Source organism: Apus apus, chromosome 8 (assembly GCF_020740795.1).
Source record: "Apus apus isolate bApuApu2 chromosome 8, bApuApu2.pri.cur, whole genome shotgun sequence".
NCBI classification, from domain to species: domain Eukaryota; kingdom Metazoa; phylum Chordata; class Aves; order Apodiformes; family Apodidae; genus Apus; species Apus apus.
This window is the reverse complement of record NC_067289.1, coordinates 24,756,997-24,770,381: the sequence shown is the minus strand read 5'-3', so window position 1 is coordinate 24,770,381 and position 13,385 is coordinate 24,756,997. Positions and strand designations below refer to the sequence as shown.

The following is a 13,385-nucleotide window of genomic DNA, read 5'->3' as shown; positions in this document are numbered from 1 at the left end:
GGGATTTGCTACAAATCCTCTCCCAAATGGGACAGATACAGCCCTGTAAAGTCAAGTCAGTTGTAACATTTTAATGTATTGATGCTAATACAAAACCTCATTATTTTACCTTGTCCTGCTGAAATGCTCCTGTTCTCCATAGCATTTTGCATACCAGGAATATTGCATTTCCAAAAGAACAGTTTATTCTTAGGGATATAAAAAATGTCAAGGGGGCAGCTGTGGCTTTTCCATTGCTGTCTCCCCGTGCTCCTTATGAGCTGGGAGATGAAATGATTCTGTGTTAATTAGCAAGAAATACTTGGTGGGCCATCATACCTGCTCGTTGCTGCTTGTAAATTCTCTGTTAAGCACACGAGATCCAGTTTATAAATTATACAACTGAAAATGAAGCCAGTGCAACCCTATCAGTGAGTCTTTCCAGATGGGTTTCATGGGAAGGTCTGGTTGGTTACCGTGTGTTTTGTGACTTTACCATCACCAGAAAGTCGTAAATACTTGGGTGACTGAAATTCTTCACTCCAGTGCCCCATGAAGTGTTTGCCATCCTGTGCCCGCTGCTGGTGGGATGGGTACAAAATTGACATTTCGGGGTGAATCTCTTGCCAAGAAAAATGGAGCAGGAGACTGTTGGAAGTGGAAGATGTGCACTTCTGCATCAACATGAAAATGCAACCGGAGCCCTTCCTGGTGCTCCTTAATTCCCTGCTCATGCAGGTGTTCCAAAACAATAGTAGCTCACTATAGAGTGGGGGTTTTATTCCCTGATCATGTCATATTTGGTTCTCAGAGGAACAAGAAAAGTTTTGTTCTAGCATTTCAGTGCACAGGCTTTTATCCTGAAAATGGTTGGTACCCCTGTGTTGTGGGAGGGGGGTGTAAAGCTGCTGCTTGGAAAGGACTCCAGAAACCCCCATGGAAGCAAAAGGGGCACAGAAGAGGGAAGGGCAGTGCTTGGATTTTTAAACCACTGGAGGATTATTCCCTTGTTGAGTAGAGTAACACATCCAAAATGATGGAAAACACCTCAGCATCATCCTCCTTAAATCAAAAAGTAATAGTCTAAAGCATTAGATGTGAGTGTAATCCAAACAAATACTCCCCTTCCCAAGCAGATGTCTAGTATTAACTGATTAAAAATTAATCGTTCCCTGGTTTTCCTTGCTAGATTTAAACCCTGGAAAAGCTTTAGCTTGGCTTAAAGAAGAGCTAAATCCATTGCTCCCAGTAAATTGTCAGCAAATAAAGCTGAATTCTTGTCATGCTGGATGTAATTCCCAGTTCCCTGCAAGCTTGGGCAAACCTGTAGGCTCAGGGTCAGCAGGAGCATCCTGAGGGCTCCTGCCTCTCCCTCTGCTGGGACCTCATTTGTACTTGGTACGTGATCCAGCTATAGATTTATTTGGGGATTTGAAGACAAAAACATATTAATTTAGACCAGCTTTTTGTATTGAGCGAATGGGTTGGCCAATTCCAACCTGGGAAAGAAACTTCTCCCGGTTTTGGGGTTGAAGGGCCATGTAAGTCCTTGCCACTGGCTTGTTCAGGCACACAGCACAGGGTGTGTGTGTGTCTAAAAATAAGTGTGTGGGACGGGGAGAGGTGACAAAACAAGGAAAAGGGCTGTCTGTGGCTTTCATGTGAGTAACACGTCCGGGCTCCTTCCCTCCCCTCCTACTGCAGGGAGAACGTGCCCCACACCCAGGCACTGAACCAGAGGGTTTGGCTTTGCTGCCCAGCTTTATTTTTTTCAAGGAATGTTTTCCCAGCGTAGGAATGATGATGGGAGAGTTGATAACCTCCCCTCTCCCCTGTTAATGATTTCCTGGGGCCCAGGCACAGCAGGCAGGGAAAGCCCAAGGCTGCCATGGGGCCAGGACTTGCTGCCTGTGGTTGCCACCTCCTGCTGGGAATACAGATGTGCTGTGGGACCAGCCAGGGGGCTTTCTGTAAGTTTAAAAAAGAAAAGAAAAGAAAACAAAAAGGCAACTGAAAGATGTGTACAGCAGCAGAGCTGGAAAGTGGGTTTAGAAGGAAATGGCTTCATGTGGGTGTCTGCAGCTTGGTGTCAGATCCCCCTGGAGATGTTCTCCAGGGCTTTCTGAGCCACACGTTTCTAGTTCAGAGCTCCTTTGGGTGAAAGCTTGAGGAAAACCTGTCTAGATTGTCTCTTAAGTGCTGTAAGTTGGAGGCTGCCTTGATAAGCAAGGCAAAAGGAGGCAGTGTAGGGGTTCTTCCTAGCTGAGAGGGGCTGTTTGGGGGTCCCTCGGGATTTCCTGGGGCTTCCCAGCAGGTGGTGCCTCCACAGACACCAGCAGCGCCTGTTCGGTGCCTTCACCCAGTTCCCATTGACCCACCTGGCCTGCTGCCAGAAGCCTTTCACTCAGTTTAATCACTCACTGCTTTAATTATGACCTCCCTGCCTGCCTCGTCTCTGACCTCGCAATAGCAAATGGATATGGAAAGGAGGAGCAAATCCAGAGGAGGAGGGTGATGTCTGGTCCTTTCCGGGCTCATGCCGGGGTGGGAAGAGCCTTGCTGCAAACCGGTGGCTTTTCTGCAGCAGGTGACACGTTAAAGCCAAGGTAGCTGTATCCCCCGGGCTATTTTGCAAAAGGAAGAAGCTGTTAAATAGGCTGGGGGGGTTTCTCCCTGTGCCACACCAGGCCCTGGTGCAGGGAGGCTGGTGCAGTCTCCGTGGGTCTCAGCGCCGTGCGGGGCGGCTCTGAGTCACTGCTGGTATAGATAGAGCCACCCGTGGGAAGTGGGGGGTGATTTGGGGAGTTTTCCTTGTGATGCACATATTAAATGGCATTAGGGATGATGTCATATGCAGAGCTGCTTTTAGCTTGCCACAGATCCTTCTCCAAAGTAAGGCCAAGATTGATGCAGAATGCTGAAAAGTGGTTTTGGTTCATTTTGATGTTTGGACATAGCTGCCTGATTGAATGGGGTGTCTGTGCAGATGCAGTAAAAAACAGGCACAGCTTCATCCTCTCTTAAAGACTAATGCAGAACGAGGTGAGATATTAGGAAGGAATTCTTCACTCTAAGGGTGGTGAGAAACTGGGATGGGTTGCCCAGGGAGGTTGTTGATGCCCCATCCCTGGAGGTTTTTAAGGCCAGGTTGGATGAGGTTTTGTGCAGCCTGGTCTGGTGGTTCCCTGCTCAGGGCAGGGGGGTTGGAGCTTGATGGTCTTTAAGGTCCCTTCCAACCTTAATGATGCTATGATTCTATTATTCTATTTTATTTTTTTTTTCTTTTTAAATTAAAGGTCTAACTGGAAGAGCACAGATTTAGGTGAGACGTGAGGAGGAAATTCTTCACTGTGAGAGTGGTGAGACCCTGACCCAGGCTGCCCAGAGAAGCTGTGGCTGCCCCATCCCTGGCAGTGTTGAAGGGCAGGTTGGATGGGGCTTGGAGCAACCTGGGCTGGTGGCAGGTGTCCCTGTCATTGGAATTAGATGAGCTTCAAGGTCACTTCCAGTCCAAACTGTTCTATCATTCTACTGGGGAGGATGGTTGGAGCTGAGGAGGGTCTGGGGGTCTCTCTCCATCCGTGCTGCCCAGCTGCATGGGGACTCGGGGGACTCTCCATCCACCCATGGCTTCTCCAGCCTGAGAAGCTGGCAAAGCTCTAGCAGTGATGATTGTACAAAAGGCTTTTCTTTTTCTTTCCTCTTTTTTTTTTTTTTCCCCCAGAGGCACATCTGGTGCCAGGGAATCAGATCTGAGACACTGAGCAAGTGTTTCTGGGTTTCAGTCACGTGTGTTTCTGAGGGCAGCCACAGCTGGCTGCCCCTGGGAGCAGAATAAAGCCCCGTTTGATGAACAGGGGCAGGCAAGGAGAGATGGAGTTCCTTTCAGTTGCAACCCAAAGCTCTCTTGCCCGCCTGCATGAGAGTGCCCAGTGCATGGTACGAGCCCTCAGGGTGTTCTGGTGTCACTCAGATGGGCCTTTTCTAGCTGAAAATGGGGCTTGAACATGAGACCTCTTGCATGCTCACACTTAGCTGTGGCTGTGGCCAGCCCCAAAGTCTTCCCAATGAGACTATCAGGGTACATGTCACCCCTGGAAGGTGAGCAGTGAAGTCAAACTGAGCCGAGACACCCAGCAGGTTGCAGATGCAGGGAATTATGAACTACCCACTTGCCCCACTGTTCTTTCCAGTCTCTCTAATTAAGGACTTTTAAAATAGAAAGCAAAATTAGGATTCTGTTCCCTCCATGTGTCAGGCCTCCAGCCTGAGCTTGCAAACAGGGAAGAAAGTTTGATCATCTCAGAAGGGTATTTTGGGATAGCAATGGAGTGTTCTGCAAATGGCAGTGAATTCTTGGTGGGCGTGTGATGCTGGGGGGCCTGCAGAGGGGCTTCCCAGCCCTGGGACATGGGGACTTCACTGTCCCCAGGCTGTGTGTGCCAGTTCAGCCCCAGCCATCACCCTGCAGAAAGCACCTGCAGGGCCAGTGGTGGATGTTTGCTTGATCTTGCAGTATTTGCTCAGTGTTGGAGACAGTTCTCTTTAGTATCTTTATCAATGATCTGGATGAGGGGATCGAGTGCACCCTCAGTCAGCTTGCAGATGACAGCAAGTTGAGAGTGAGTCTGATCTGCCTGATGCTAGGAAGGCACTGCAGAGGGTCCTGGACAGGCTGGGTTCATGGGCTGAAGTCAATTGTATGAGGTTCAACAAGGCCAAGTCCCTGGTCCTGCACTTGGGTCACACCAGCCCCCTGCAACACTCCAGGCTTGGGGCAGAGGGGCTGCAAAGTGCCCAGCAGAAAAGGACCTGGGGGTGCTCGTTGGCAGCAGCTGAGTATGAGCCAGTGTGTGCCCAGGTGGCCAAGAAGGCGGTGGCCATCCTGGATTGTGTCACCAGTAGTGTGGCCAGCAGGAGCAGGGCAGGGATTGGCCCCTTATGTTGGGTACTGGGGAGACTGTGCCTCGAATCCTGGGGTCAGTTTTGGGTGAGAAAAGGGACATGGAGGGGCTGGAGCGTGTCCAGAGAAGGGCAGTGGATCTGGGGAAGGGAGCACAGGTCTTAGGAGGAGCAGCTGAGGGAGCTGGGGGTGTTCAGCCTGGAGCAAAGGAGGCTGAGGGGAGACCTGCTGGCTCTGCAGCTGCCTGAGAGGAGGTTGGAGCCAGGGGGGACGGCTCTGCTCCCAGGGAACAAGAGGAGATGGCCTCATGTTGTGCCAGGGGAGGTTGAGATTGGATATCAGGAACCATTTCTTCCTGGCAAGGGCTCTCAGGCCCTGGCCCAGGCTGCCCAGGGCAGGGGTGGAGTCCCCAACCCTGGAGGGGTTTCAAAGCCCTGGAGATGGTGCTGAGGGATGTGGGGCAGTGGTGGCCTTGGCAGGGCTGGGGGTAACCATCAGACTTGATGATCTTACAAGTGCTTCCCAACCAAAGCAGTTCTGTGATGCTACTTGCTATAATCACTGAATATTTCAATATTGGCTGGGGCGGGGGGGGGGGAAATAATGAGCTGGCCAGGTCTGGCAGAGCCTTCTCCGGAGCAGATCGCGCTGCGTGTCTGCGGCAGAGGAGGAGGGACGTGCGGGCGGCGGGCCCGGCAGCCCCGGGGCAGGCGGTGCGGGCAGCTGCGGGGCCGGGAGCCGCATCCATCCCCGCCGGGCTGCGGGGGGGCTGGAACCGCATCTGCCGCAGCATCGCCCCGGGGCTGGGGGGAGCTGGGGGGTGTGTGTGTGGGGGGGTTTCCCCTCCACAGCGCAGTGTCTGGGGGGGAAAACACCGACCTGGGCGGGGGGATTTGTTTTTCCCGCAGGCCTGCGCGCAGCCCCCCCCTCGCTCTTTTGTGCCACCAGCGCAGCCGGGGGCGGGACCGGACCCCCCCCCCCCCTCCTTTGGGGCCGCCGCTGCGCAGGCGGAGCAGCGCGGCAGCATCCATCTTACCGGCGGGCGGCTAGCCCGGGCTCCCAGCCTGCTTCTGCCCCATCCTCCCCATCCTCCTCCCCCTCCTCCTCCTCCCCCCCCCACACCGGGGCCGGAGACCCCCGCGGGGCGGCTGCGTTCGCTGCCGGTTGGACGGCAGCGCCGGATGATGCTCGGAGATGGTTCACCAGGAGAACTGCTCCTACCAGGTAAGGGGCGAACGCGGCCTGGCCCCCCTCCCCCCCATCCCAGCAACCCCCCCATCCCAGCAACCCCCCCATCCTAGCGCATCCCACATCCGAAGTGCCCCCTCCCGCCCCTCCCATCCTCGCCGACCCCATCCCCGGCCCTGGCTCCCTCTGGTCGGCCTTGAAGGGTGGGCTCCTAGTCCGTGTGCGCCCCCCCCCGCCCCAGGCTCACCAGGCAGCGGGTTTAAAGCAGCCGTAGCGAGGAGAAGCCGGTCGCCCGCCGGGCTTTTGTGCTCGCCATGCGATGCTCGCCTGTGCAGGGGATGCATCTGCCCCCCCCGCATCTGCCACTCCGCATCTGCCCCCCCCCCGGCATCTGCCCCCCCGGTATCTGCCTGGATGAAACTGCTCCGTGTAAACGACCGAGCTGCGTTTTTGCACTTACGGAGCCGCCGCAGGGGGAGCGATGCCCATTTTCGGCTAGAATCCGTGGCATATGTCTGGGCGCCTCCCAGGTTGGTGGCAGCGTGAGGGCTGAGCTGCGGGATGGTTATTTTTCAGCCCTGGTGTGTGCTGTGCTGCTGAATAATCCCCGCCGGAACTGGTGATGGGTTTGGGGATGAGCGTTTCGCTCTCGGAGCATCCATCGTGGCTGCCCCATCCTTGGGCGAGGGGGGGCCCTGGGGACCCGTAACTGTGTGCTGAGCGGTGTCAGGGTGTCTGGAGAGGAGAGGGTGGGTGCACCTGCACGGGAACGGGCAGGTTGAGGGCTCCGTGCTGCAGGCAGGTTGTTAAATGCACAGACACCCACCCCCCCTGCCACAGCCGAGGCTGAGAAGCACGTTTGCCTACGTGCTGTGGGGTGGGTTCTTTTGCAGAATAGCCAAGAGGCATTCCCAGAGGCCGAGCTGAACCCTCGGGAGATGGGGCTTTGCTCACCCTTGTTTGTTGGTCGGTTTTTTTACCCACCACCACTGCAGTGAATTCAAGTCTGTGTCGAGTAGCTCATATTGCAAAATACATCACCAGGGCACCCAAGCGTATTTATGTACAGACAGAGTTAAAGAGATTTTTTTTCACTGAATGGTTTCAATCCAGCAAAACCTTCCGGAAATTAATTTCCATTTTTAGCTCTTTCGTTTTAAAAAAAAAATTCAATCCTGAGGGGTTTGTTGTTTTGGTTTGTTGTTGGTGTTTTTCCAGCCTCTGTTTTAGGGGATCTGATTTTTCTGCAGCTCGGAGCCTGTTGCTCTCTTAGTGCCTTCATAAATGGTGCCATTGTTTGTGTGCAGCGGATGTTTTCCCAACGTGCTGGTGGGCAGGGAAGGGTTAAAGGTTGAGCATTGTTTCCAGGGAAGCCTGGTCCGTGTGGGATGGGGATGGGATGGGATCAGCATCCCTGCATGTTAATGCGTTGGGCTCTGCTGCCTTTTCTCTGCTTTAATCTCCTTGCGTGGTTGTGACCTGATTCCTCTCCTATAAACCAATAAACGTGAAGAGTGAAAAGGGGCAGAAAACAGAGAAATCGCCAAATCAAAAAAAGGCTGGCCTAAAAAATGGTCTTTCAGATGGGGGATCAGTTTCCAGGCCTTCCTGTGACACTGCAATGATGAGGAGCAACCCCCTCCCCTAGTCCCCTCCCAAACCCCTTAACCTAAAGGCTGAGGTTTGATCCTTTTGTGGCTGGTGATCCTGGTTTCCAGATCAGCCTGGAAGTCAGCAGTGAGAGGATGTTTTAATAAGATTTTGGTGGCTGCCCCCAGTGCCCTGGGGGGAGCAGGGTGGCAGCATGTCACTGCTCTCCTTCCTCCTCACACCCCTTTTCTTGAAGGTACTAAATGAACTAAAATTAAGCCAAAAGGAGGAATGAACCAACACTGAAGGAAAAGCTGAAAATGTGGTTGTTCTGGAGAAATCCAAGCTGGGACATGACTGCGTGGTGGCTGGGGTGTCAGTGAGGGTGCTGAGGAAGAGGAGGGCGTTTCTGTCGTATGCCATGCCTGGGAAGTCCCATTTCACCCCACAAATGAGCTGGCACTGCTGCTCTCTGGAATTCGAGTGGCCCTGGGCCCTCCCTGGGGATTTGCACGTCGCCAAGTCAGGTTCATTGCCGTGGATTTAGGCCAGGTCCTCCACGGTCAGGAGGTCCCTGACATCTTTCCCGTGGCTGCATCACGCAGGCTGCTGCCACTCTTCCTTCCCTGTATTTCTTCTCTCTTAGTTATTTCTCTTTTTCCTATTGACACTGATTTATTATCCTATGCCAAGCATTTTCTTCAGGGCTGCTTATTTCTTCTACGGTTTGACAAGATAAATGTCAGCTCGTGCACATCGGGTGATGTTTTGTGAGGTCCCAAGCCTGCACAGAATTAAATAAACTAGTGCAGTGTGCAGATCAGGCCCTAAGATGGAAATAGGTGTTTTATTCTAAGATATTAGCAGTACTTTCCTGGCCTGCAGCCATAGCCAGTGCTTCAGTTTGCTTTGTAAATGCCTTTTTTCAGCTCTGCCCAATGTTGCACAGAGCAAAACGTGAGTCTGGGGGCTGTTACTGGCCTTGTCTGTGTTACTTTGCTGCCACCACAGGAGTGGGTGATATGTCTGGATTTCCATTGTCTCCTTGGGTTGATTCCTAATGTGTCTTTAAGAGCAGAGAACCCCCCTGGAGCCCCTGCCCAAGGCTGGAGCCTCCAAGCAGGCAGTTGCCCGTGGGAACCAGTTTTGGCTCCGTGCGCTGGCATCGGTCACGGTCTGAGCTATCTGCTGGAGAGAGGGTCTCTCTGGAGATGTTACCAGACTTTCCACATGCACAGAAAATTAACAAGGGGGAAAAACAACAGAAAAAAAAAAAAAAAAAAGCAATCTGATGTGAAAAATGACAGGAGGTTTCTTTTGTTTGATACCTTCAGGGTTTTGTAAGGCTTCCATGGTGGGTAGAAATACCCTTTTCATCGAAGCAAAGGCAACTTCCCGTGGCAGAATGTAACCCCAGGAGACTTGGAGAAAACCTCAGATGCCACGAAAGCCACTGTGGAGCATTGGCAGAGTGGGAGAGCTGCTGGCCTGGGCCCTCACTGGCACCTGCCGTGCTGGAGGGATGCTCCTGCATCCCAAACCACTCCCAAGAAAATAAAATCAAGCCTGCAGGATGGAGGGCTGGGGCTGGAGGCCTCCTTGTTTAGACAGGGATCAAAAATGAAAGCACTGCGGAGTCGGTGGGAAGCACTTGGTGGGCTAAAGCTGAGGGAAGGATCATCAGGGGGAGGAGATGGTCCAGCTCATCTCTTGACTTGCAGGGGCTCTTTGTAGAGTCCCTTGTACCAGTGCTCTGTGCTGGAAGGATGCTGTGTTGGGAAGGGGCTCTGCAGGAGGGATTGATTCCCACCTTACAGTGAAATAAATGAATGAAATAAATGAGATAATTAGAGCAACTTGAGATTTTGACCAATCTGGAAGTCACCTCTTGTCCCTGGTCTGGGGGTCCTGTGGCTGTGAACACCAGTCTGGCAGGGAGTGTGCTCCAAGTGCTTTCCTTGAACTTCCCTGGAAATTGAGGGGGCTTTTTGTCTACTACCTCAATAACTGGTGGCATGTGGGGGCTGATTCCCAGCAGGAAGCGGGGCTGCATTCCTCCCCCCGATGGAGCATTTCTCTCCCAAGAGCCTTGAGGGGTTTCTTTTCATTGCCCAAGCATGATGTATGCACAGTCAAGTTAAATTTAGCTGCCTCCTGGCCCCTAAGCAACTGGCAAGTGCTTAAATCCCACAAAACTTGGTGTGTCCTATTTCCTCTCCTCACTGACAGCCCATCCCAGCACTGCTTCCCCAGCCAGCACCTTCCTTGCAGTGCTGGCTCTGTGGCCATGTGCTCCCATCCCAGGGGCAGCCCAGTTGCTCCAGATTCACCCATCCTAAGCTTTCCCTTCATCCTATAAAAAGGAAAAAACAGGCTGTGTCCCCCCACACACACCAGCATCACGGTGGCTGCTGGGACCACAGGGGCTGGTTTCCTCCTGGTGCCATCTGAGATGTAAGGAGCCCTCGGTGAGTGATGCCCACATGGCTTGGACCTGCCAGCCTAGACCCACCCACCTGTGCTTTTTTGTTTGTTGAAATGCTAAGGATAAAGGGTGATTGTGTGGTCGCTGGGTGGGTGGGTTTGAAGCAGAGGCTGGTTGCCTGTGGTGGGTGTTTGTGGGGCAGGTGGGTGCAGGCAGCAGTGCTGCCTGTCTGCCCTCTTTGCATCACTTGGGAAAAGGGCTGAACACCAAGAAGTTTGGTCCCTGCCCTGAGGGAACCACAACATTTCTTTTGTGGTTTTGATACCCAGAGTTTAGCTGGGCTCTTCTCTGCTGCTAAGGAGATGTCCCTCCCAGGAGTGCAGGGTTGGGTCTAGTCCTAGCCACCAAGGAGGGCACCCAGATGTGCCTCCAGGGTGCAGGGCCCTCCAGCCATGCTTCTTGACCAAGTTTGGTTTTCTCCTGCTGCCTTGAACGAGGCACCTGGTGGGAGCAAGAGTTTTCACTGGAGACCAAGACCGGCTCTGTGGGATTTGCTCCATGAGGCTGGGCCTGGAGCATCCCAGCTCAGAGGGTAGGGCAGAGCTGAGCTCCCTGAAACCTGGCGTGGGGGATAAAAGCATTTTAAAAAACGTGGGTGAAAAGTGCTAAATATATTTTTGGCAAACTGTGTCACTTCTAACCCTTAGGGGTGACTTTGATGTCAGCCTGCAGAGGGGTGGCTTGAATGTAGTGTGTGTTCATGCAGCATCCCCCTGGGAACAGGAGGACCGGGCTGGGATTCACCACCTGCTCCAAGGAGGTGTGGGGACATCCCCTCCCACGGATGAGGGATTTGTCCCAAAGGGAAGGGGAAGTGTGTGGCATGTGGCAGGTTGCAGGCTCAGCCCCCACCAGTCCACCCAGTGCTCCTGGCCACCACATCCTTCCTCTCTGGCTATGGGATTTATTTTATTATTTATTTCTTTTTCAAATGTATTGTGTCAGGATCCATCCCCAGGGCCAGGAGAGGAAGTTCATTTAGCAATGGCAGGAAAGGACACAATGAGTCAGTGGTGGTGGGGAACTAAAAATAATGAAATATCCAGAGAACAACTTGGTGTCGTTCGGGAATTGCAGTTGTAAGGTCTGGGACAGGAATGGAATTAAACAATCTGTTTTATTACTACTGTTTTTTCCTGGAGGTTCAGAGTAGAGTGATGCTGTGATGCTTGATTTTTATGCCAGTAATCTAACTAGAATTTGCATTTGGGGTGAGCTTATGTCAGCGTGATGTGGATATATAATTTAAACATGTAAACTTTGTAGGTTTTAAACTTTGTAGGACCAGGAGGTGCAGGGGTCCCTGGGCTCTCCTTCTCCAAGTCAGGTGGCAGGGGAAGCCTGGGCACCTTTTTGAGCTCTGTTGGTGAATTCTTAGAAACTTGTGGGCTTGGGTTTGTTTGTTTGTTTGTTTGTTTGTTCTGAAAAAGCTGGTTTAGCCAAGCAAGAGCTCCCTGGGGTCTTTGCAGGTGGTTTTTGTGTAAAGAATGAAAACAAAATTTGATCTTGTGGCTGCTATTGCTGTGACTGCCCATCCTCAGCAGCCGTGCCAGGGCTGAGGACCACTGCCCTGGCCCTGGGCAGCTCCTCCAGATCTCCAGAATTTCATTGGGATAACTTCCACGGGGAAAACCCTGGGAGAAAAACCCCTTCCTTCCTCCTGCCCTCTCCGGGTTTGGGTTTTGACATCAGACACCGGGTATTTTTCCTGCCCTTGTGGAGCCACCGAGGGCTCGGGGCTATTTTTATCCAGCTCTGGCAGTGGCTGGAGAAAGACACGGCTTCCCTGGCCCTCGCCTCCCTCTCATCAGCTGCCCGAGATTCCCGTTGACTTTATTAGGGAAAAGCAAGGTGCTTCGGAGCGGGCGGGAGGCGAGAGGGGCCCAGGGAAGCTTCCCAGGCGGGGGCTGGTGGGTTGCTGAGGGTCTTGGCTCTGAGGGTGAGTTCTTGATCCCGTGGTGTGGATTGAGGAGCGGAGGAAGGACTTGAGATGCTCCGGCGGGAGCGTGGGAGCGGCCACGTGAGGACCCGGGAGCGAAGGAGATGAGTGGGAAGGGTGATGGCATGGGTGACGTCATCAGGAAAGCAGCACCGCCGGCCTCGGACGGGAGTTATAAGAAGGTAAGGGACAAAAAGGGGGTTTTGTCTGCCAACAGCCAGCCTCTTGGGAGGGGGCAGGACCTGCCGCAGTGCTGCCCACCACCTCCCCGGGGTGCTGGGTTTGGGGCGCTGGAGCAGGGAAGTGCTCGGCAGTGTTAAACCATCCTCCCCCCCCCCCCCCCCGCGTTTTCATATCACTTGATGATAAAAAAAATGTAAAGAGCTGTTTCCAAACACCTTCTCATACCTCGAGACCCCTGGGTCTTAAGGCAATTTGCCCTGTGACTCGAGAGACAGAAGTTTGACTTGGTTTTGCTTTTACTAGCAAATCCCCTGGGAAGGAAAAGGAGATAAAAACAAAGGCTCCGTGGTTCCAATTCCTGTTTGTAAATCCAGTGACAGCCCTTGTGCTTTACAGAGATAAAACCAGGCGCTGCCCATGGGTCTGGGACTTTAAATATAGTTGTTGTCTGTGGCTGGTAATGACAGACCCTGGCAAAAATAGCCTTGGTGGCCTGGCCGTGTCCCGGTGCTCCCAGCTGGATCTGGGGATGGGCTGTGCACCCAGTTTGGATGGTGCTGGTGGATGGTCCTAGCATCCAGTGTCCCCTGGCCTTGTGGCATTGTGACCCCCATGTGGTGATGACACCAGCTGGTCCTGTCAAAGTGTTGCTGGCATCTGTTAGTCTGTGATTCAGTGTGTAGTTGAGGTTCTTCCCTCTGCAAACATGATGAAAGCACACCCGGGAGGTGGTCTGGGCTTGGCACCCATTGGTGCAGCTCCAGAAGAGCTATCACCAGCCATTATTAGGAGCTCTACCACGGGTGGAGGGGCTCAGGGCACAGCAAGGGGCCTGGCAGATCTCTGCTGCACCTCAATGCCAAATAAATCTGCGTGCAGTTTTAGGTGCTGTTTCAGGATGGGCTTGGCTTGTTTTTCCAGAAAGCTGCAGAAATCTTGTGGGTATCTGCTCTCCATCCTGCACTGGGTCAGTCAGGAACCAGGTCAGTCAGTCAGTCTGGTCTCCAACATCTGCAGTACCCCGTGTGCCACCAGGGATGGGGTGGTGTGGCTTAAAACTGGAAGAGGGGAGATATAAGTCGGACATTAGAAGGAAATTCTTTAGTGTGAGGGTGGTG

At 53.0% G+C, this 13,385-nt stretch overlaps 1 protein-coding gene across 5 annotated transcripts in view; it reads left to right on the top strand.

Annotated features, from left to right (window-relative positions):
* Window positions 1–13,385, top strand: part of SCHIP1 (schwannomin interacting protein 1) — a 146,765-nt gene that overhangs the window by 123,589 nt on the left and 9,791 nt on the right. The window contains exon 1 of one of the 5 annotated variants that reach the window (XM_051626457.1): window positions 5,944–6,106. The exons of 3 other annotated variants lie outside the window; for them this stretch is intronic. In XM_051626457.1, the coding sequence (XP_051482417.1) occupies window positions 6,077–6,106 (30 nt within the window). In that variant the 5' untranslated portion in view covers window positions 5,944–6,076. Of the gene's footprint in view, window positions 1–5,943; window positions 6,107–12,012; window positions 12,267–13,385 lie in introns of those variants that run through there. One more of the 5 variants, XM_051626455.1, reaches the window with a different exon arrangement.